This window comes from Dermacentor albipictus, chromosome 8 (assembly GCF_038994185.2).
Source record: "Dermacentor albipictus isolate Rhodes 1998 colony chromosome 8, USDA_Dalb.pri_finalv2, whole genome shotgun sequence".
Taxonomy (NCBI): Eukaryota; Metazoa; Arthropoda; class Arachnida; order Ixodida; family Ixodidae; genus Dermacentor; species Dermacentor albipictus.
In genome coordinates this window covers 61,330,051-61,352,717 of record NC_091828.1, presented here as the reverse complement: position 1 = coordinate 61,352,717, position 22,667 = coordinate 61,330,051, and the positions used below count along the sequence as shown (strand labels likewise).

General features: G+C 47.0%; 1 protein-coding gene across 37 annotated transcripts in view; it reads right to left on the bottom strand.

Moving 5' to 3' along the window:
* LOC135915154 (histone-lysine N-methyltransferase PRDM9-like) overlaps positions 1-22,667 on the bottom strand; it is a 473,262-nt gene that overhangs the window by 119,576 nt on the left and 331,019 nt on the right. For 36 of the 37 annotated variants that reach the window (XM_070523466.1, XM_070523460.1, XM_065448169.2 and 33 more), the window contains one exon: positions 6,966-7,124. In XM_070523466.1, the coding sequence (XP_070379567.1) occupies positions 6,966-7,124 (159 nt within the window). The remainder of the gene's footprint in view (positions 1-6,965; positions 7,125-22,667) is intronic. The other variant, XM_070523463.1, reaches the window with a different exon arrangement.

Sequence of the window (22,667 nt, the reverse complement as noted above, 5' to 3'; positions counted from 1 at the left end):
TATTCCTAATGGAGCGGGGTAGTGGCCAGTTATGCCAGGATATTGCCGGGTTTGTTCGGCGTAATTAAGCATAATTAGTGCGTAACCACCATTTAGACGTGTCGGTTTTTGAGGGTTCCTGACGTCGCTTGAGACAGGCAAAATGGGCACGGCCTGAAAATTGTGGGCCAATCACGGAGGGGTAGCGGCGGATTCGGAATAAAATCGCTTTGGAGCAGCTTTACAATATACCGACCCTAGTTTGACCTTGGCTGACCTTGAAGGTCAGATTTACAGCATTTTTTGGCTTGGTATCTGCTCCACTAGAGCTCCCGCTTTAAAAGATTTGTTCTCCAAAGGAAACCGTGCAATATGACAGTAGAATGAAAGCTGACTGTCGGGCCGCGATTCGCGCGCAATCACCGAGCGGCAACATCAAGATTGAAATGAAATAAAGGAGAGAAAGAAAGGGATGCTTTTCTAAGGCGCAAATGCGTGTCATATGTAGCTATAAACAGAGTTTGCGTGGTCTGAGCGCATGTACCAGGGAACGTAGTAGTACGAGTCACCCTTCTGAAAAGTAGCATCAGAGTGGAACCCTCCCGCGATTGACGTCACGGCCAGAACGCCACTCGGTCAGGCTCGGATGGATGTTATGAGCGTCTCCTTTGGAACGGGGTGGTGGGTTGCGCCACCCAGCTCGCTGGGCTGCCGCGCGCGCTCGTTTCTTTCGTGTATGCTTGGGGTATGGGTGGCTGGAGCCGCTGTTATTGAACCATATGTCACCTTCTTTCTGTTATCACTCCTGAACCAGATTTATTTCGTAAAAAGGGCGAGAGTTGAGAAAGTTTGCCGCTGGGATATCGAAAGCTATGTCGTGTTAAAAAGGTTGACTCGTTTTGCAATGCATAATCGCCGCGTCTGTCCATAAAATTAACGTAAGAAGAATGTCTGCAAATTCAACAATTTGAAATGCGAAGCATTGCATGATGGTTTGCTAAAGGCTGAACATTACCTTAGTACATGGCTATGAGGGACATTGTATTTTACACAGAAGAAATGTCTTGGTATTTGGTGTCAAAATGTGTCCGTGTTAGAAAGACAGTACCCAGCGAAGCTCTCGTCATGATTCTTATTACTCTGATGAGTTGTTCTTCTCAAATATGGCCACTTTATAATGCGTAAAAGAAATATTTAGGCGTGCATTACGTGCGAAAAATTTTCTGCTATGTCGCCGCTCTCTGAAGCAGGCCTAAATAAAACGAATTGCCCATGGCTACGAACACGATGGTGCATCATGTATATTATGTATATGCTTCACTAGTACGATAACAACAATCACCTTAAAAATATTTCGTGATTAAGATCGAGAGCCAATAAATGTCTAGCCATGAAACGTTTCATAGTGGCCTTCAGTAGCCTTTATTGACAATATGACACACCCCTCCCCCAACCATAGTTGCCAACTGTCGTTGTGGCGAGGCATGCATTGTTAGGAAAGCCCATCTGTTCACTACAACTTCGAATTCAAAGCATGAATAAGTTTTTTCGACAGTTCAATTACAATGCCTAAAGCATACTTGATATTCTACAGCGCACCTTAGGCTGCCTACGTAAGGAAAACTCAAACATCTTAAGCCACACCATGCCTCGATCCAGCGTTGTTGAATTATACAAACGGAGAACTACTCGCATCGTCGGTACATAAAAGAGAACTTCGCAAACCTTCACAAGGAAGACACCTCAAGCCTTACAATTTCACCTCGTTTTTGACCCTCCAGCTTGGAGTTTTATCTTCAATACGTGCCATACTACTAATGAATGAAGCCTCAGCATTTTTTTTTTGGCTGAAGCCATACGGTCCAAAAGGCATATTTTCACAGGAAGATTGTTTTCCGAACAGCCTGTGCATTTCTCCGCAAAGTTCGGAAATTTACATCTCGAAACTAGTGTCGAAATTGTTGCGAGTGCATTCGCCGTGCGATGTCCACTGCTAGAATTTGTAAATTGTGATATGGGTCATAACCTAATTAGCTAAAAAAGTTAATTGTGAATTCTCCTTGATTAGTCGATTTTGCATTTCAATTTTTCGTGCAAGTAGTGTCGCCTCCTCTGAGTAGACCGGCTCATCAACTAGAATTGAGCTATCTGCCACAGGCAACCTTTAAAAAAATACTGAGAGTGTTCGCTGAAACACCCTGTATATTCCACGCGGACAAGAAATTGCCCTTCAACGTCAAGAAGGCATCCTTGAAACTAAAAGAAAATTTCTTTCTCCCACTCATAACCTCCTTTCGATTGTCCGATTCTCGATTTCCATGTTAAATAAAATAAATGGAAATTACTTTGTCTACAAGCCAGAGCGAACTGGTAGAGTGAACATCACCTAAATTCTCTAGCAATAATCAGCCTAATTTAATGGAATACACGATTTTCAGGAAAGAGACAAAGATACAGCAAGGTTGTATATGGGGGATCATTGAATCTGTTTATAAATACAATCAATAAAAATGATTTTGATCTCAACATGAAAACATTTGTGAAGCAAATAAGATCTAAGCAGACAAATATGACTCCAGTTCGAAAATCTGGTTTTGTGCTTAATGTTGGGTAAATTTCGGTCGATATCTTCTGCGAGTATCTTTGGTTTTAATGTTCATACGGTAGACGCGTACAGCAGTTACGGATATGCGAAAAAATAAATACGTGAAAAAGTAAACTACCGAAATACCTGGACAATTGATGGGATACTTACAATCTGAAGAAAGGATGCTACTCCATTTCTGATAACGTAATGCATTCCTCAGCCTCTAAAGCCTCAGATCATGGTAGATGTTCATTTCCACTGTGATGGGAGGTTAATCGTTAAAAACATCCACAGTAAAAACGTGCTTAAATGACGCCAAAATGCTTGCAACTGAAATTTTCTGCACTGAATAGGCGTTAATGGTGATTCAGCTGGCAGTTTCAAGGCGAAGTCCAAGAAATATAAAAGCGGCAACCTGTTAGGGTTTGTCATCAAGACTGAATTGCGGAACGAAGACCCAGACGAACATCACCCACTTGCAAAATTGTTATACTAACTGTTGGGGTAATATCTCCCCTCGTGATGTTTTGACAGCCAGATAACACAGCTTACATCGAGGATTTCTCCAAGTGTTTTCGCCGTCACAGGAGCTCAAAAGCACACCGCGCGCTTTGCCCACACTGTCACCCTTTGTGTGAACTTGTACATGTGCCTAAATATTCGGCCACTCCTCGGAAGATGTTTGTTACCATGGCTCAAACCTATAGTGGCGATAAATGATCTGCCGACGAGCGAGTTGATCAGCGCACCCAATTGATTATCGCGGTTATTTATCAGTTCGCACAATGGAATACGTGCAATTTTCAACCAAATCTCTTAAAATAAGTCTTTACACATAGTGCATACGTTGCTAGCAAAAACGTCTGTCGAGTGTTTTTTTGCCCTCTAAGCGACTGCGGCACTGCGTAAACTGATGCGGTTTCTCATCCATGTCTTTACTGCGGTAATGTTCCGAACGCAACTCGCGCGTAAGGAATTCTGTTCATCCTTCGCAATGCCGAGGTCTTCGCCTCTACAAGAGTAGATATTTTAATCGAGAAATTGCTTGGCCGCCAATCATTGAGGACATTGTGGGCCAGCGTGAGAATTTTCGTGTGTATGCTTTTTAATATGCCTGGTGAGTTGGGTCCTCCACATGTAAGATTTACAACAACTAGGGCACGCGAAGGGCTTCTCACCCGTATGCAATGCGAGATGATTCTTGAGGGATTGCTTCCTTGTGAACCTTTTATCACACACTTTGCAGACAAAAGCTTTTTTACCTGCATGGTCAGCGAGGTGGTGCGTGAGGTCATTCTTCCTTGCAAACTTTCTGGGGCATAATTCGCAGACAAAGGGTGTTTCCCCCGTATGGCACCTGATATGCCGTTTCAAGTTATGATTCCTTGTGAAGCTTTTATGGCATATTTTGCAGACAAAGGCTTTTTCAGCCGTATGGGTCGCGAGATGGTGCCGGAGGAGGTATTGGTGCCTTGCGAAACTTTCAGAACATATTGCGCAGACAAAGGGTTTCTCCCCCGTATGGCATCTGATATGTTGTTTGAGGCTATGATTCGTTGTGAAGCTGTTATGGCATATTTTGCAGACATAAGGTTTTTCACCCGTGTGCGTGCGGCGATGTGTCTCCAAGTTGCTGCTACGGGTGAATGACTTGGGGCATTTATCACAAATGGAGGGCTTTTCGCCCGTGTGTTTCCTGCTGTGTCTCTCGAGTGCCGACATTTCAGGAAAGTATTCGCGGCATTCCTTGCAGGCATATAGCTTGATGCTAGTGTGCTTGAGATGATTGTCCTGGTTCGATGCTCCACCAGAAACAGTGTTGCCGGTTACACTGTGCCGATTTCTTGCTTTTCGAGCGCCAGCATTCCTACGAATAGACGGACGGAATATTGTAAATAGGCACAATAACTGCTGTTAGAGAAAGAGAGCAAGAGTTGTTTTAGCCAAGAGCAGCAAGAGCTACTTGCCCACAATATGAGAATGAGTGAGAAAACTTGCATTATAACACGAGTCATCTAAAAAAGGATACTTCTCTAACTCACAATAATTGGTGCATTTGATGTCCAGAAGGGGAGGATTACTCTTATAGCCTTAAGAAGTTAATTTACTACGGAATAACAACCTCGTATGCTTTATTTGTAAACCCTTGCAAACTAGGTGGTTCTTTCAGGAATCTCACAAATAGACAAAGTATGCGGAACTGACATAGCTGTTGTCACCTGAAGACGCCCAGACAATTTAGCGAATATTCTTTATCCGAAAGTAGCCTGTTTAGCCTAAACGCTCACAGCACGTTATTTGCATTTTCTCGCTCTTATGCTTTTGCAGAAGTTTCTTGAGAGTGCGTTGCTGCACGAACGACTCATCACATTAAAGGCAAGGAAATTATGTTTTGCGCCCGTGTCAATGCGACGATGTAAATTAATTAATATGGTTCCTGTGGGCAAATCACCTTGAATATATATCTAAAATGAATGGCTTTATGTCCGCACATTTCCTGCTGCATCACTCGAGTTGGCGCAATTGCGCGAGGAATTTGAGACATCCCTCGGAAACGCTTGGCTTGTCGCCAGTTTGCGTTGTGAGTTGACGGTCCAAGCTCGACGGACTAGCGGGAAAATTTTCGTTGATGTCACACTACTGGTTCTTTGCCTTCCTTCTGTCTGCAATACTACAAATAGGCTGACGCAGGATTTTACAATGGCACAGTAACATCTGTAACTGGAAAACTTCAAAATGTTAACTTTTTGCGAGAAGCAGCAAGTACTTTAGCGATATATGATATTAACAAAAACACATGAGATAACTGGCCATTTGAAACGCATGGCTTATCGAACTAATATTCTTGGTTATATTTAACGTCCAGGTAAATCATCGAGTATTTCGATAGCCTTTAGCGAACGAGGAGAGAGCGAGGCTCGATTTCGTCAATCACGAACATGTAAAGTCAACAGGCTATGATGCCAACGGAAGCATAGGGCTAATTGCATGTATTAATTGTATTATAAATGTACTTTAAATGTATTATAAATGTATTAATTCATGCAATGTTAACTTACTAATAGGAGGTCCCCCTGACAGTTCTTGTAACTCCGGGACCTCCTTCTGTACTATTGATGAATGATGAAATAAAAAAAAATATATGTGACTGAGATGGGACATTTAGAAAATAATAAAGAAAAGGGAAAATGAGAATGGACGAAGGTATTACCGGTTGCTAGGTTGGAGACGAACGCACAACCTCCGTACATACCCTTATGGTGTTTATATGTAAATAGCAACCTAATATTCGTTGATTTGCATATTCTTGCAGACTGCGCTGTTCTGTCAGGATTTCTACACATGGTAAGAAAAAGTGTTCTAAATAGCACGATAACTATTGTTACGGAATGAGAGCCACTCGTTCTTGCAAATACTATTCATGCGAAGGTATCGAGTTTCACCTAAATTATGAAAACTAATTATGAGGCTGACCGTAGTGGGGACTACTGAGTAATTTTGACTTCCTGCGCTTCATTAATGTATACTTTGCACGTCTGTCTCTGTCTATGTGGATATTGCACAGGAGATGAGAACCGAAGATTGTGACAGAGTGATCATGCTAACTGTTATGTTCAGTATTTAATTCTATAGCTTCCGAATACGCGACAATTGGAGTGCTTTCATATAAAATTCGAATGAAAAAGTTTGTGTTCGCAGGCGTTTCAGAATAAAGGCTAGGAAAAAAAGTAGTTTGATATATAGGGTTGGACGTGGTCGAAGAAACGGCGCTCTTTTCTGCTTTTGAATTTCCAGCACGACCACGTGACTTCAAGCTTTGCAGTGTGTCTGCCACATGCTCAAGTGTTTCATTTCGTGTAGGCAAACGTACTAAAGAAACTTGAAACCATACTCGAACCGGCAATATGTTTTCTAGAATGCACCCAGAACTGTGTTTCGCGTCGTATGAATACACGGGGTCTGTCTTTTTGCAATATTTGAAAGGCACTTTTAGTTTGAAGTCAGAATATAGTTTCTATAAAATTTATGGGGTTTTAATTGCCAAAAAACAAGATGTGATTATGATGCTCACTGTAGTGGGGGACACCGGAATAATTTGCACCACGTAAGTTTCTTAACCTGAACCTTAATCTAAAACATTTGTTTCCGCATTTCACCTAAATATAAATGCGGCCGTCGTGGTTTATCTCAACTAGGCGGACAGGTCACACAAAGCAGATGTGCCTTGCGGGTATCCAAACGAAATGAAATATACATTAATTAAAAAAATAACATTCGCTTTCAGTGGCGTTACTCGTGGGCGCAATAAAGTGAACCAGGTTGCAGTTGATCTGCATACGGCACTTTATTGGCACAGGTTTTGCAGAGGCAATGTTAAGATTTCATATATAGGGCTCACCTCACACCGCCTTTCATATTGGTTGGAGGTTTCTCCATGGCCGCCCTGTTTTTCTTAGGTGTTGACTCATCACCGCTGCTGCTGCTACTAGTGCTGCTGCCGCTGGAGCTGCCACTGCTGCTGCTGCTACTAGTGCTGGTGCTGCTGCTACTGCTGCTGCTGCTGGTGGTGAAGACAAAAGACGCATAGTTTAAGAAAAGCGATTGAAGTTGCATTGAACCTTTCGGTTCTCGCGACAAATAGTGTTGGATGGCACAGTCCTCGAGATTTAGTCAAATGAGTGTGACAGCTCCATAGCGGGTGAAGTCTACCTGTTATATTGGTGCATTAAAAATAACTAAACTATACAAACAATGTGTGACTCAGCTGCCCAGAATTAATAACGGTACTAAACGATTGCCCAGAAACTTCCCCGTCATGTGGCCTGCACAGGTCACACAAGTGAACGTATGTTCAGATAGACTTGTCAATATTGGCCTTCAGTTGAACGCAGGTGTTCTAGAATTCATCGAAATTGTCTACCACTCAGTACTTGCACATACAATACCGCATGCACTATCGTAAGGCTTCTTTTGCAGGCTGTCTACCGTCGCTTTGGTTTCCGTGTCGAACCGTGGGCATAGCCTAATGTCTTCGATATCACCACAGAAACCACAAGGCGGAAAAACGCATCGTCCAGCTTTGAATCACAACGTCGGGGAGTGTGTGGAGTAGGTTCTGATGTGGTACAACGCCATTTCTACTTCGCGAGTAATCCGTGGGTCACACAGGTGTGGTGTGGAGTCTGGTGGATAGCCCTGAAATGAATGGGGATAGCAGCCTTATGTTCTGAAAAATATTTGGCGCTCTTACTTTTGGGACACATGTCTGTGATAGGCATGTAATAGTGTCAGCTTTTTCATTTCCCTCAATTGCTACGTGGGGCAGGATTCAATGAAATTGCACGTTGAATCGCTTCCTCGTTAGAATTTTGATGAGTGCCAGAGATTGCCTTGTAAACTTGTCTCGACGTAGGTTTAGGTGTAAACACTGTAACAAGGATTTTGAGTTCGCAAGCACCGCAACGTCTCGTATGGAATAGGCGCGTAGTTTTCCCCAGACCGCGGTAACTGCGGCAGCTTCTACTGGTGCAGACAAAACTACGCGATACTGGCGGCCAGACTATGACATATGAAGGGAAGGTATGCCAAATGCCACTACGAAGCTATCAGTTTGTGCACACTCCTGCCCGTATGGTGCATTTGTATGTGGGTTTGGAACTCTCATCAAGAGGTCTAGCACATATATTTTACTTGGACAGCTGAAATGGTGTCGTTTCGCTGGTTGTTAGGATATACTGAGGCTGCAGTAAACTTTCGAAAAAAGGCTTGATGGGTCTAAGATAGTCCTTTTAGGTTATTCCCATCATGAATATCGAAAAGTGTTCAGCAGCGCATGGAAATCTTAGCTTCCGTAGAAGCTTCGTGCGCACGGGGACTCGCCCAGCCTGAACAGCAGCGTCAGCAAGACCCGAGATTCCAAAAGGCACAGTTGAAAAGACTTCTTCAATATCAGCCTTGTTTGAAGCGGCCTGAGGAACCCAATTGCCAAACAAGGTCCCTTTCAGTGCACTGCCTCCAAGTGCTGGAATTGTCTCAGAGATGGTAACATGAACGGAAGCTGATGGAGAAGGCTGCTTCTTATCAGTGCAGGGCGCTGTTTAAGCATGGACATATTTCTTCTATAACGTGCACTCGCCATGCGGCGCATTGCGTTGGCTATTTGCGCTGATGAAAACACAAAATTTAGGGCTGTGCGTTGCCGTAGAGGCATCCTGTTGATGGTGATGCCCAGGAATCGAACATTAGTTGCACGACGTGTTGGATAGCCTTCATTTTTGAGCGCCAGGCGTGATGACTTCCTCATCTTTCCCGGAAAAAGCACGGAAGCAGATTTTTCCTCTGGCAATAATAGGCCAAGCGTCGATAAAGCGTTGATAGGCCAAGTGTCGATTAAGGAGTCTGCGCCCGGGGCTATCCGAGCCGAACGCTTGTGTTGGTTCCCTGATATGCAAGTGCATATGCCATCTCAGTACATGGACACTAACTTCTGTCCAACCTACTGTCAGTGCACGTACGAGGCTCTCCATGGCAACGTTAAAAAGCAGAGGAGGTAGCACAGTATGTTGTGGGGCGTCCACGGAAATACGTCGCTATTCGCTCACATTTCCGCGCGTATTCTGGACAAATAAATGTCAAACTGTTGGATGAATCGAGAAGCATTCCCGGAGAAGCCCACGGTCTGGAGTCCATTGGTGATGCCTGTATGGAGCACGGAGTCGTATGCTTTGGCAACGTCCATGAAAATTGCGAGGGTCAGAAATTCGTTGACGCGATGGTGGTTGACGTGATATAGTAAGTCCATGAAACTGCCCTCGGCACTCATCCGTAAACAAAATCTGGTAGCACATGATGACAGTCTACTTCCTTGCTCAAGACACCATGGTAACTACGAACATAATAGTCTTTCCATCAATTTTATTACGCATGATGTTAGCAATATGAAGCAAGGTTCACAGGATACATTCCAGAGATGAACACTGGCCCCACCTATGCTGTATTTCACGCTTCTGGGATCTGTAATATGCTCCAGACGCAATTAAATAACTTGTGCAACGATGGCCCGTGTCGGCGAATTTTTCATGATAGGTTAGTGATTACTTCCCATATGCTTGTCATGGGAGTAAAAGCCGATAAGCCCTCACAGAAAGCAGGCTACTGTTGCTGGCTCAAGCTGTCTTGAGTGACGACGGATGGCAGCGTTTATCCCATTACGCTCCGTTTTCGCACGCGCTGTGCAGACATTACTTAGTTTCAAATCAGGAGTAGGGAAATGGCCTGGCAGTTTCAACACAAACTGCCACTCTCTTGCTTCGCAATATGCCTGGAAACAGCTCACCATGGTATTCATCCAAACAGCTGTATGTGTCCCAGCGTGTCACAGTAGAGAATTGCCGAAGGCATTCTGAAATCTGATGATGATTGCGAAGATAGAGAAATGGTCGCTGGTCATCCTGTTTGGGGCGTTGTAGATGACACCAAATGGTCTCCAGAATGTAGCACGAGGTCTATCGTACGAAAGAAAAACGCTTTGCTGTCGTTCGCCGCAGATGAGTCAGCAGCATTCGCAGCAGCGGCAAGTTTCTTGTTTCCAACATCTACGAGTTTTTCTTCGCAAATAAATTATGTGTGTTAAAGTCATCACAGATTGATCCAGGTGAGTGGCAACGAATGCAAAACTCCATTAGAAAAGCCTCCATGGAGACCTTCCTTCGTAGAGTTATATACATCGACGCCACACTTAGTTTTCGGTTTCCGAGGGACACTTGCACATCGGCGACTTCCAAGCAAGTTGAACAAATGCCTTGCGCAGGTAAGGTGACGTGAGGTACTTCTCGCCTGGTGCGTATCATTGCACTTCCATTGGCAAATGACGGTATACTTAAAGCCCCTCTACCTTCGGGAAAGTACCACCATCTTTTGAACTATGCCGCTTTCCTCTCTCCTCTGTCTTCGGTTGCCTGATTGCTCCCACGTGATAGCAAGTGCGCTTTCAGCTCTTTATATTTTGGTTTTCCAGCCTCAGCGCCCTGTTGAAATTGTCCCTCTGCTCGTCACATGCACTTATGGCATGTATGCGAAGTGGTGGTCTGACTCCGTCTCACTCGTGGTCTCGCTATGACTTGTTGCTGCGTGTTCGGATGTCATAACTATGACAGTAAAGGGAAAAAGCTTTTTGCCTTACCGCGCGGAAAAGAGAAGGAAGCTCGTCGGAAAGCCTGGGTCCACCGAATAGAACGAGTCAATGCCAAACCTACGGGATCGTCGCGCCATTGTGAGGGAAGTGCTCGTGGGTTGTTACCCTCCGTTGTGTTTTTTTTTTGCCGTGCTGCGTAAACTGTCCACTTCCGGCTCGATCACACGCAAAATTTCGTGTCGTTTTTCAGCCGCCTAGGCAGTCGCTCGCCCCAGCCTTTGCGGCTAGAGAGTGGTAACCGTATGAGGTGGTGTACCACGGCGACAGGTCGCGCGATGACGACATCATCGTCTCTCGCTGCCGCTTGCGCGCAAGGAGACGGGACTGGACGCAGATAAAGCAAACGTAGTAACAGTCTTGTTTGGTCTAGATGGTGTATTGTTGAAGACATAATAGGGCAGCGTCAGGAACAAGCGCGGAGAATGGTACTTAATTACACAATACGCCAGAGCGACGATTTCGCAGCTGCTCGATTTCTGTGGTGTAGCGCTCTCGCTCCTCGTAATCGAACAATTAGGTTGGGCCATAACATTTTACTGCGGCTCCTATATACATTTACGAAGTGCTGATATGTGTCATAAGTGGGGGCGTAAACTGCAACTCTCGTTGCTGTACCATAGATTCTTTGACGTTTTCATTGTTCTGTGTAGATGGATGGCTGAAAATGGAGTGAGCGTCGGCAGTTTCATCGCTGAAACCACTCTGTAGAACACGAACTTAGCTTAGACAGTCACATCGGAAGCCGCGTATGTAGGCACAACGCCTTCATATTGACTAATTTGACGAACGAACCACTTCTGCGCGATGATGGCGATGGGTTAAATTTTCTGCAAACTCAGAATCTGAACGACGCTATGAGCGACCATGGTTCAGCGGCCTCCAGGTCATCGCGCCATGTGTCGCCTCGGATTATCGCCTGATGCGGTTAGCGCATAAATTTAAGATAGTCGCGGTAATTTCGGCATGGTGCTTGTTTGTCGTGCAGTAGGTTCGGGGACCACATTTTTACAGAAGCGCAACTATACTTCCTTCTCTGTCCCTGCTTCTGCATAGAATATTCCTACACTATTCTGTGACGTTTCTGATGTTTCTGGTGATTTGATGCTGTGTCATCATTTCAATCTGATTTGTTTCTTGTGTCCAGGATCATTTTGAAGGAAATCAAAATAAGCAGCTTGTCTTAAACAAGTTCGGAATAAAAGATTTGAAGAATGCGACATTATATTAAGCCTTAGGGAGCAACCCCAACCGCGAGAACCCACCTTTGAAAGCCTTAGCGTTGTGAAAAAGAATATTTTTTTCATTGACTATGCGCATAACGTACTTGAGGTTCGTGGCTAGAGAGGACTTGAGAGGGTCATGTTGAAAAAATTACAAAATAATGGACCTGATAATTCTCATTTCGGGAACATGTATGGCGTAATTACCAGGCTACTTGCACTGTGTCAGAGCATGTAGTAGCATTCTTACATAAGTGCATTGTTCACGTGAGTGAGTGAGTGAAGAAACATTTATTGCAGGTCCAGCGAGGAGGCGAACTCGTCGCGCACCCGGCTAGTCCCACGTCGGGACCGGCAGGTCTAACCCACTGGCCCGGTCGCGGGCACGCCGGACAGCCAGGATTTGCTTTTCTAGAGCGGGGCTACGCAGAAGCGAGTCCCACTCCTCCTTGATGAACTTGGGGTATGTCGACCCGCACTCCCACAGCATATGCGCTAGAGTGGAGGTCTGCCCGCAGGAGGGGCAGGCGTCGTCGCGATACACGTCCGGCTAAGCCTCATGGAGAACGGACAGACACGGATACGTACTGTCTGCAGAAGCCTAAGCGAAACGGCTTGCGACCTATTTAACTTGGGGTGAGGGGGTGAAAAGACCCTTCTAGACATGTAGAAGAATTTAATAATCTCGTGAGTAGCGGGAGCGTCCCTATGGCCGTAGGAAGGAGGGGAGTCGGTGCTTCTTGCAGAGGAAGCGCGGTCGGTGAGGTCACGCGCAGCCTCGTGAGCAGACTCATTTAGGTTCGCGGGAGCACCCTCGACCGACCCTACGTGAGCTGGAAACCAGTGGATTGAATGATGCTTGAGAGCATATCGACTCGAACTGCTAAGAAGACGAGCAGCTTGCTTGGCGATGCAACCCTGCTGAAAAGCCCTAACTTCCCATCCCATCGCTGTACTCCGTGGCCTCGACGAAGCTTGCTCTAATGTCTCGTTGCTTGATCTGTTTGAGGATGGCTGCTGCTCTGGCCTTGCGTCTGTCCTCGTTATGGACGGGATGGACGTTTCGGGGCACAGACGCCACTTCGAACTTGTTTTGAATGCACCTAGGGATCGGGGTACCGACCATCGGGAATCCCGCAGGTTGGTAACCCAGCTCTTCGAGGATGTGTTTACCTGCCGCTGTGGTGCTCAGGCGAGTGAGTTGCGCGCGTTCTTGGGCTTCGGCAATCTCCTCGGCCATGTTATGCACCCCCAGCTTGAGGAGATCCTCGGTATGGGTCCTGATGGGTAGCCCGAGAGCCCTCTTGACCACTTTGGGGATGAGAGCGTTGAGCTTCTCTCGCTCCGCTCTGAGCCAGTTGTGCATGGAAATTGTGTACGTAAAGTGACATAGTACGAAGGCATTGATAAGCCTGAGGAGATTGTTTTCCTTCATTCCTCGGTGCCGGTTTGCTATTCTGCGAACGAGGCGGAAAGCGTTGTCCGTCTTTGCGATGATCTTGCGAGTGCCGTGCCGTTCCCGCCGTTAAATTCGACAAACATGCCCAGGACCCGAATAACGTCGACCCTGGGTATCACCCCCCCCCGTCACAAGTGCGAAGACTGATGCTGCTTTCGGAGACTGGCTTCCAATCTTTGGGTCTGCCTCCCTTCTCTTTTTTTGTAAAGCAGAAGCTCCGACTTGGCGGGGGAGCATCGAAGTCCGGTGGGGCGGAGATACTCCTCGATCACGTCGATCGCCTCCTGCATGGATTCTTCGACTCTGCCCTCGCAGCCGCCGGAGCACCATAAGGTGATGTCGTCGGCGTATACGGTGTGCTTGACGCTCTCTACGCGTGCCAACCCCTCGGAAAGACCAATCATAGAGATGTTGAAGAGGGTGGGTGAGATGACGGCGCCCTGAGGAGTGCCCCGCGCTCCGAGGGGCACATCGTTGGAGCGGAAGTCCCCACTGCGAAGCTTGGCCTTCGTGTCCGTTAGGAAAGAGCTGACGTGGTTATGGAATCTGGAACCGAGGCCAAGGTCTGAAATGGTCTTTACGATGAAGCTGTGGAGCACGTTGTCAAAAGCTTTCTCGAGGTCCAGACCGAGCAAAGCCTTGATGCCTCTGGAACGGCCATCCACAATCTGATGCTTTATTAGCTTCATTGCATCCTGCGTCGAGAGTCCGGCGCGGGAGCCGATCACGTTGTGCGTGTAAACCTCGTTGTATTCGAGGTACCCGTTGACCCTGTTGAGGACGACGCGCTCCATGACATTGCCGACGCAGGATGATAGAGAAATCGGCCTGAGGTTCTCGATGTTCGGGGTCTTGCCGGGCTTGGGAATGAGCACCGTGCAGGCCATCTTCCATTCTGCAGGAACAACGCCGCTAGTCCAGGACTCGTTGATTTTGTCGGTCAGAAAGACGATCGACGGTACCAGATTGCGTACCCCAGGCAAGCAAACTTCAGCATCAGTGCCCCAATGTAGAAAATATTGTTTACTCATTCTGCAGCCCCGATTTGATCATGTTATGTTCCGCTTACTCCCAAAAAATTAAATTATGGGGTTTTACGTGCCAAAACCACTTTCTGATTATGAGGCACGCCGTAGTGGAGGACTCCGGAAATTTAGACCACCAGGGGTTCTTTAACGTGCACCTAAATCTAAGTACACGGGTGTTTTCGCATTGCGCCCCCATAGAAATGCGGCCGCCGTGGCCGGGATTCGATCCCGCGACCTCGTGCTCAGCAGCCTAACACATAGCCACTGAGCAACCACGGTGGGTTTCCGCTTACTGCCAGTTGTGCCCCACGCAGGCCCACATGTTTTTGATGCACCCTTGAACTGCACCCAACTCCTGGCAGCTGCTGATAATACGTTCTTTACACGCAAACTTGCACCATGTAGCATGCACCTGTATTTTGTCTCACGACGTATCTGTCTCTTTACGTCCTGTAGGTGCAGTGGGACATCAGGCTTTCGATACCCTGGAAGGGTTTTTATAAGAAGGCAAACAGTGTTGCTTACTCAGCGCCCGGGAAGTATTTGGCACGCAGCCCAGTTTCTTTGCTTTCTGTATAATTGCCGGCTCCAGTTAGGGCTCTGGACTACTTCCATCTTCTTTCCTCAAATAGCTGCTCACATTGAAGGTACATTTCTTTATTGTTAAATAACCTTCACATAGAGGGGGATTTATCCTCACCTCTATGTGCTCTGTTAGATGCTGTTCGAGATGTGCTTCCAACTCGTCATGCAGGTTCACAAGCCTCTGCTGCCCCCAGTGCCCTCTAGCTTGAAGCAATGCACAATGGTGAGTTTCCATTACCACGTGCGTGCATGTATTGTGAAATTTCTTGTACATTTCTCCTTCCGTAGCTCATGCATGTGCTGGCCGAGACGAGACCGGAAATGGATTGAAAATTTCCTTTTCAAGGTAAATGCCATTTCCAGTTGTTAGCGGTCATGATATATAGAAAGGATGGTGCTACAATAACAACAGAAATACAGGACGAGAACATGTGCACTATCGTCTTCGTGGTGTTGCAGAACCCTCTCTTTAAATTACCATGCAAAATCAACTAGCCCGGCAACTTAAGCTACGGAAGTTGTCCGGTCGCGCAGTTCTCATGCTCTGTGCAGAATTCCTGGTTCCTGGTGGATCAGCACGTCTCGCTGTGCCTGTGAGTGAGCTTCCATCCGAAGAATCGTAATATATCGGGATTGGAAATATTTTCTACCTCACAGAAACGTTAATGAATGCTGCAGACAGTCCTGCATCGCTCATTTCTTCTCCACGTATCGTAAAGCAAAATATCATGATTTCTTAACCACTACTCAAAACCAATGAAAGTCTTTCTCTTGTTTCTTGTGTTCGCAGAAATCATTGTGAAGATGGTTATTGTATTATGCTGCTTGTCTAGCGTTAGTTGGGCTTTGTAAATTGCACATATTCTAACAGTATCCTTATATATATATATATATATATATATATATATATATATTTGAATGCTGTAGTACAGCGCACATATTTAAAGTTGCGTTTTGTTTTCACTTGCGCCGAATTGAATTCGTAATCACCTTTATTTTTTCACGGTTTTAATGTCAACGTTAGTCATAAGGGTCGGACCACAATTCCAGGCTACAAGAAAGCCGTCTGATTTACCGCATCTAGAAGCATTGACACAATGATTGAATTCTGAAAGGTTTAGTCACATGGTTGTGTTAGGTGCGGCTTACATTAAGCCCTTGAATTAAAGGACAAAGGTGAAATGAATCGATCAAGAACTACACACTGTATAATGATCTTGTTGCCAGCAGCGCTAAGAATATTTCTCCTATGCCAGAAGAAACTGCTACTGCGCGAATTCCTTACGTAATAAAATTTATTTTGGCAATCTCGCCTCGCCGCACATTCTCCTTTTTGCATCCTCAGTAAATGAGCAGCTGAGGAATAACATTCTACTATTGTTTTGGGAAAATAACTACTTGAATGTATTATTACCTTGCGCTTTTTCGTCGCGGCAATACAAACATAGAATTACACGTTTAAATGGAATTGAGAAGTTCCCTTGTAAAATAAGTTTACACTTCTTTATTAGCACAAATATTGAAGATACGTGAAGCATTTGACGAGAAACCTCAGTCATTTCATTCTGCAAAACTACAAAAATATGAAGCGCACCTAAAAACCGAACTACCTTACCGCAGCATGCGTCTAATGGTTTTGACTAATTTCATGTTCAAGCTGTCATCTTTGTGAAAGGTAATACGGAACCACGTGGAAAATAGACTTTTTCAAATGCCACCCAGCGCTATGGAAATATGTAAACAAAGAAACTGAAGTAGTGCGGATGCTTGTACTTCTTGCATTTCAATTTGCACGTCTTTTTCTTTCCATGTGGAGATGTGGAGGCAAGGGGGATGGGAAGGTTCTAACAGAGCGATCACGCTACACCTGCTATGTTCAGTATGTACTCCGATAGCTTCGGAATACATGACAATTATAGTGCATTCATATCGAATCGAAAAGAAATATTTTGTATTCAAGGGCGTTTCAGAATAAATAACAGCGGAAAAAGTCATGAGTCATTTTACTTTTTGAAGATGGTTGGCCAGGGCAGCTTTTTAGCGCACGACATGGAGGTGTCACATAATTTCGAACAAAGGTACGAGCTCATTATGTTGGTGGGTCGTCATGACTAAAGGTACGCACACACTCATTGTCTTGATCGGTATTCATCATTTCAGTGGCAACTGCAGTTATTTTCTTTTATATTATCAAATTTATGTACGCACGCCGCTGGGTGGTCGGTCGCGCCGGATCAGTGTGGCATCGCAAGATATATGTTTGCCACATAGAACACGTAAACCACTCCCTTTCCGTTGCATACATATCCATTTTGAAAACACCGACAACGACAACTGGGGTAGTGTAATTGGAGCTAATTCAAGCAATGTGAGTAGCCATGAACCTTACCGGACTTTGAGTCATTGCATTTTGCTTGCTGACGGGTAATGGGCCATTGGCATAATGGGCTTAAGTAATGGGTCATTGCACTTGGGGTACCCATTGATGATGACATTCCCATTGATGACGACAGTCTTCTATATGCTGTTCTGTATGTTGCGTGCATAAATAGAAAGAATTTAAGCATTGTATGCCTTACTTTGCCGAGTTCTTGTAGCCTCTGCCTTACGTGGCTAAGCGCCATTGCATTTTTTGCATCTTTACGGTCGCATGAATGCTTACGGCGGGAGGAGCCATTCATGATGATAATTTTTGTTCGTGGGGAGCAAAAATGCATGGATCCCTAGCCAAATACAGGTTTGCTGTAAAAAATAAGGTTCCGTATAAAGTCTTGGAAGCGGCTGATGAAACGGCGCCCTTTTCTGCTTTTGCATTTCCTTGACTATCACAGTCTGTTTGCTATGTGCTGACGTGCTCCATTTCAGGAATATCAGGACAGTGCAATACGGTATTTTTGTGCATGCAATTACTTTAAAAAGAATTGAAGCTACACTTTAACCGGCGATATGTTTTTACAACAATATGTTTTTCCGCATTTTACCCACATCTATATGCCGCCGTGGTAGTATTTGTAGACATAGCAGACTGGTCGCGCACAGCAGATGCGCCATGTCGGAAGCCAACACAGATCTACTTCTGCCCCACCCGACAAGTCTCCTACTAACAAGGTGAGCTTCGCAGAAGCCCTTAAGGGCGCCTCGCGAGAGGGTCGCAACACACCTTCTCCACAGTCCACGAACACCAATGATAACGCAGAAATAGCTCACCTCAAAAAAGGAAATGCCATTATGCGCGACCTAATTCACAAACACCACCCGCCGAAGCGCCCCACTCCTCTAGCCACGATGCTCCACTGACACCAGCCCCCAAAAAGCGGGCCCCCCAAGAAGAAGCCACGGGCCAAGTGCGCTCAGAGGTTAAGCACTTCAAAGCACGATGACCACACTCCAGAACGCAGTCGAATCCATGCAACACGCCGTTCTCGCACTGGCACAGCGCGTCACAAACATTGAAACCCACCTACAAGCTCTCCCCATGCCCGCTCCTCCTACCCTCCAAACCCCAGCACTGCCCCTGACGGCATCCCCCAATCGCCATCATGGCCCACCCTAACAGAGATACACTTATCTGGCAGTGGAACTGCCGAGGCTATCTCCGCAAAGAGCCAGTCATCAGTCGACACCTTCGTACCGTCACCCGGCAACCGGACGTCTTCATGATTCAGGAAACCCATATCGAATCGGTCACCCTCCCAGGTTACCAACCTTTCATTCCGCGACATGCTTTTTGCCGCCTCTGCACTTTCGTCCACAAGAGAATCACCGCCACCGAACACCATCTCCACGACCGAAACATCGAACACCTTCTCGTTGAACTTATCCGCACCAGGAGACGTAAGGAAAGTATTTTTCTCCTTAACGTGTACAGCCATCCCTCTGCCAAAGTTCGAAGCCGTTTTCTCACCCTCTTCAAGAAGGCCCTTAACGTAGCTACCACCAACCCCCTCGTTATCGGTGGAGACTTCAATCTCCCCCACACGGTATGGGGATATGGCTACTAGACGACGGCGGCTCAAAACCTCTGGAAAAACTCCCAAGACCTCGGCCTCACTTTCATTACAGACCCCACGTTCCCCACACGCCTCGGTAGCTTCACTTCCCGCGACATGACCCCCGACCTGACATTTATCAAGAACGTCACCAAGGCCCAATGGAGCAACGCACAACATGATCTCGGTAGTGACCATTCCATCATTGCCATACTTATCCCTCGGATAGCTGCAGTTACTGCCAAACCCCGTGAGTTCACTTGGGTGGACTGGGATGCATTTCGCAAGCATCCATCCGCTGACCAGCACGCGGAACGCTTAGCGGACATTGACGCATGGACCCGAAATCTCCACTCCGATACCAATGCAGCCACGCACACCGTTACCCCCGATGCCCCCGTCGAGCGCATGGACAGTAGACTGGCCCACCTCCTCGCGGCTAAAACATCCATCCTATCCCTCTGGAAAGGGCAACGTCTCAACAGGCCCCTCCACGCTAAAATAGCCCTCCTTAATAAGGAAATTGAAGCCCATTGCCTCACTCTGAGCCGTCAGCAGTGGACTGAACTGTGTAATACTGCTGACGGACAGATCCATTGTCCCGATTCTTGGAAGCTTCTCAAACAACTCCTCGATAGTCATGCCACCCGCTATTCCCATAAAGATCGCCTCACTAAACTTCTCTATAGAGAAAGGAAGAAACAGGGCCACGCCCAAGTCTTAGACTACCTCACCAACAAGTATCTCCCCGTGGGCCCAGTGCAATCTCACGGCTCCTACACCGGGGCCCCTTCCCACTGACATTTGCTCCCACTGGACGAAGACTTTAGTGTCGCTGAGATCCAAGCCGCCCTGCATAAATTAAGCAGCCGTTCTGCCCCTGGGCCCGATGGGGTCACTAACAAAGCCCTCCGTAATCTCGATGATGCCTCCGTCACGCACCTGACAGATTATATCAATGACTGCTGGCGTAATGGTGCCATTCCGCCGGCCTGGAAAACAGCAAAGGTCATCCTTTTTCCGAAACCTGGCAAACCTTCTAGCCTCGATCATCTTCGTCCCATCTCACTAACCTCATGTGTGGGAAAGGTTATGGAGCATGCCTTCCTCACGCGAATTAACACCCATCTGGAAGACACTGCAGCGTATCCTCACTCTGTCATTGGCATCCGGGCTCACCTGTCGACCCAAGACGTCATGCTACAACTTAAGCACCATTTACTAGAAGATATAACACGTACTACTAAAGCTATACTCGGCCTCGACCTCGAAAAAGCATTTGACAGCATAGCCCATTCCACCATTCTTGACCGCATCTCACGCCTTAATAAAGGTGCGCGCGCTTATAATTACGTCAGAGACTTTCTGTCTAATCGCACGGCCTTCCTTTCGGTGGAGCATCTCCACTCCTACGCCCAGACGTTGGGCAACGCGGGAACTCCCCAGGGCTCCGTTATCTCCCCAATGCCTTTTAAACTTGTCATGATCGATCTTGCCAAGGAATTGCAGCAAGTGGACGGTGTCACCCACACCATATACGCTGACGATATAACCATCTGGGCCCACAATGGCAGTGCGGAGAAATTGAAACGGCACTACAATCCGCCATTGAAACAGTCGAGGCCTATATCAAAGGCACGGGGCTTCGCTGCTCCCCTGCGAAGTCCGAACTCCTTCTCTACAGCCCAACTTTCCGTGGCCGCCGTCCAAAATACTCCACCGCTAAACGCCATTACGAAGACATTGCGCTTCATCTCACGGATGACAGCCCCATACCCCTAGTCACCAATATCCGTTTGCTCGGCTTGCTCATAGAGGCGAACGGAGCGAATGGCATGGCCCTCGCCAAAATCCAGAGGAATACAGCCAACACCATGAGACTTTTGAAGCGGGTCCCCAACCACCGTGGGGGTATGAAAAAGGAGAATCTGCTCCGATTAATCCAGTCATTCGTAATTTGCCACATCACCTACATTGCTGCGTATCTAAACTGGTACAAGGCTGAACAAACCAAGATCAACATCCTCCTACGCGGTGTCTATAAACAAGCCCTCGGCCTCCCCGGTAGCACCAGCACTGACCCCCACCAACTAGGCGTCCACAACACACTGGACGAGATCATCGAGGCCCAACATCGCTCTCAGCTGGAGAGACTCACTCTCACAGCGACGGGTCGCCATATCCTCACCTCGCATGGTATCACCTGCCACCATCAACACGGCCATAAGCACCAGATCTTCTCCACCGTACGAGCTTGCATTCACGCCGTTCCTATGCCCAGAAACATGCAGCCCGAATACAACCACGCACGTCGCACAGCACGTGCCACGGTTCTCACCAAATCCCTTACTCGGCACGACGGTGTGAGTTTCGTCGACGCCGTCGAAAATCCCCATGGTACCCGCTTTGCAGCCGTCACCACGCGTGAAGGCTCTCTCCACCATGCTATCAGCCAAGTAACCCCACACGCTGAGGAAGCTGAAGTGGCCATCGCGCTAGCCACACTAGACCCAACATGCCATACCATCGTCTCTGACTCCCACTCCCCCGTTATCAACTATATCAATGTTCGTATTTCACACCAAGCCTTGCGCATCTTGCTACAAGCGCCCCGCTGAACCGACCATCAGGTTACACTCGTCTGGTTCCCGGCTCATGTAGGCACCGTCCACCCGCACCTCTCAAACCTCAACGAGGTTACCCACTCCCTAGCGCGAGGCCTAGTTAACTGCGAGGGAGAAGAGGATGCTGCCCCCACCGGTAGGGATCGCCTGACACGCTACAATGATCTTGTGAAGTCCTTCTACTTAGGGCGTAGAACCTTCCCCGGCCCACACAACAAACTATCCCGAGCGCAGGCTACAGGTTTCCGCCTGCTAAAAACCAATACTTACCCCTCGTTACAACTTTATAACAAGATCTACCCAGAAATTTACCCCAATCCCACGTGCCATATCTGCAAGACACAGCCAGCCACACTTCCACACATGCTTTGGGACTGCACACACCAATACCCCGACACTAACCCCACGACCCTCTCGTCGAGATGGCACGCTGCCCTGCGTAGCCCCAACCTTGACGACCAACTCTGGGCGACCCAGCTGGCCTGCGAGGCGGCGAAGAAGCAACACCTCGACGTCCCCACGTGGGAGGCCTAGGCCCAGCCACCATCTCTTGCTGGTTTCAATAAAGTTTATTCAGTGAGTCATTAAAAAGAAACTCATTTTCTATGACGCTACTCGTTACAATAAAATGAACCACCTGCAGTTCCGCCGTGTACAACACTATATTGGCACAGGTTTTGCAAAGTCAACGTTGAGATCTCGTATATAGGACTCACCTCACACCGGCTTTGACATTGGTTGGAGGTTGCTCCTTGGGCGCCTTGTTTTTTCTTGGCGTTGACTCACCGCTGTTGCGGGTACTAGTGCTGCTGCTGCTTCTGCTGGTAAACATGAAAGACCCATAGTGTAAGAAAAAAAAAGAAAGCAGAAGTTGACATTGTTCACTTCGCCTCTCGTGACTACCCGTTTTAGAGATCGGTCCACAAATTTTGTCAAAAGACTGTGATAGCTCCATAGTGGGCCGTCATAATGAACGACACGCGCAAAACTCTTCAGGACATG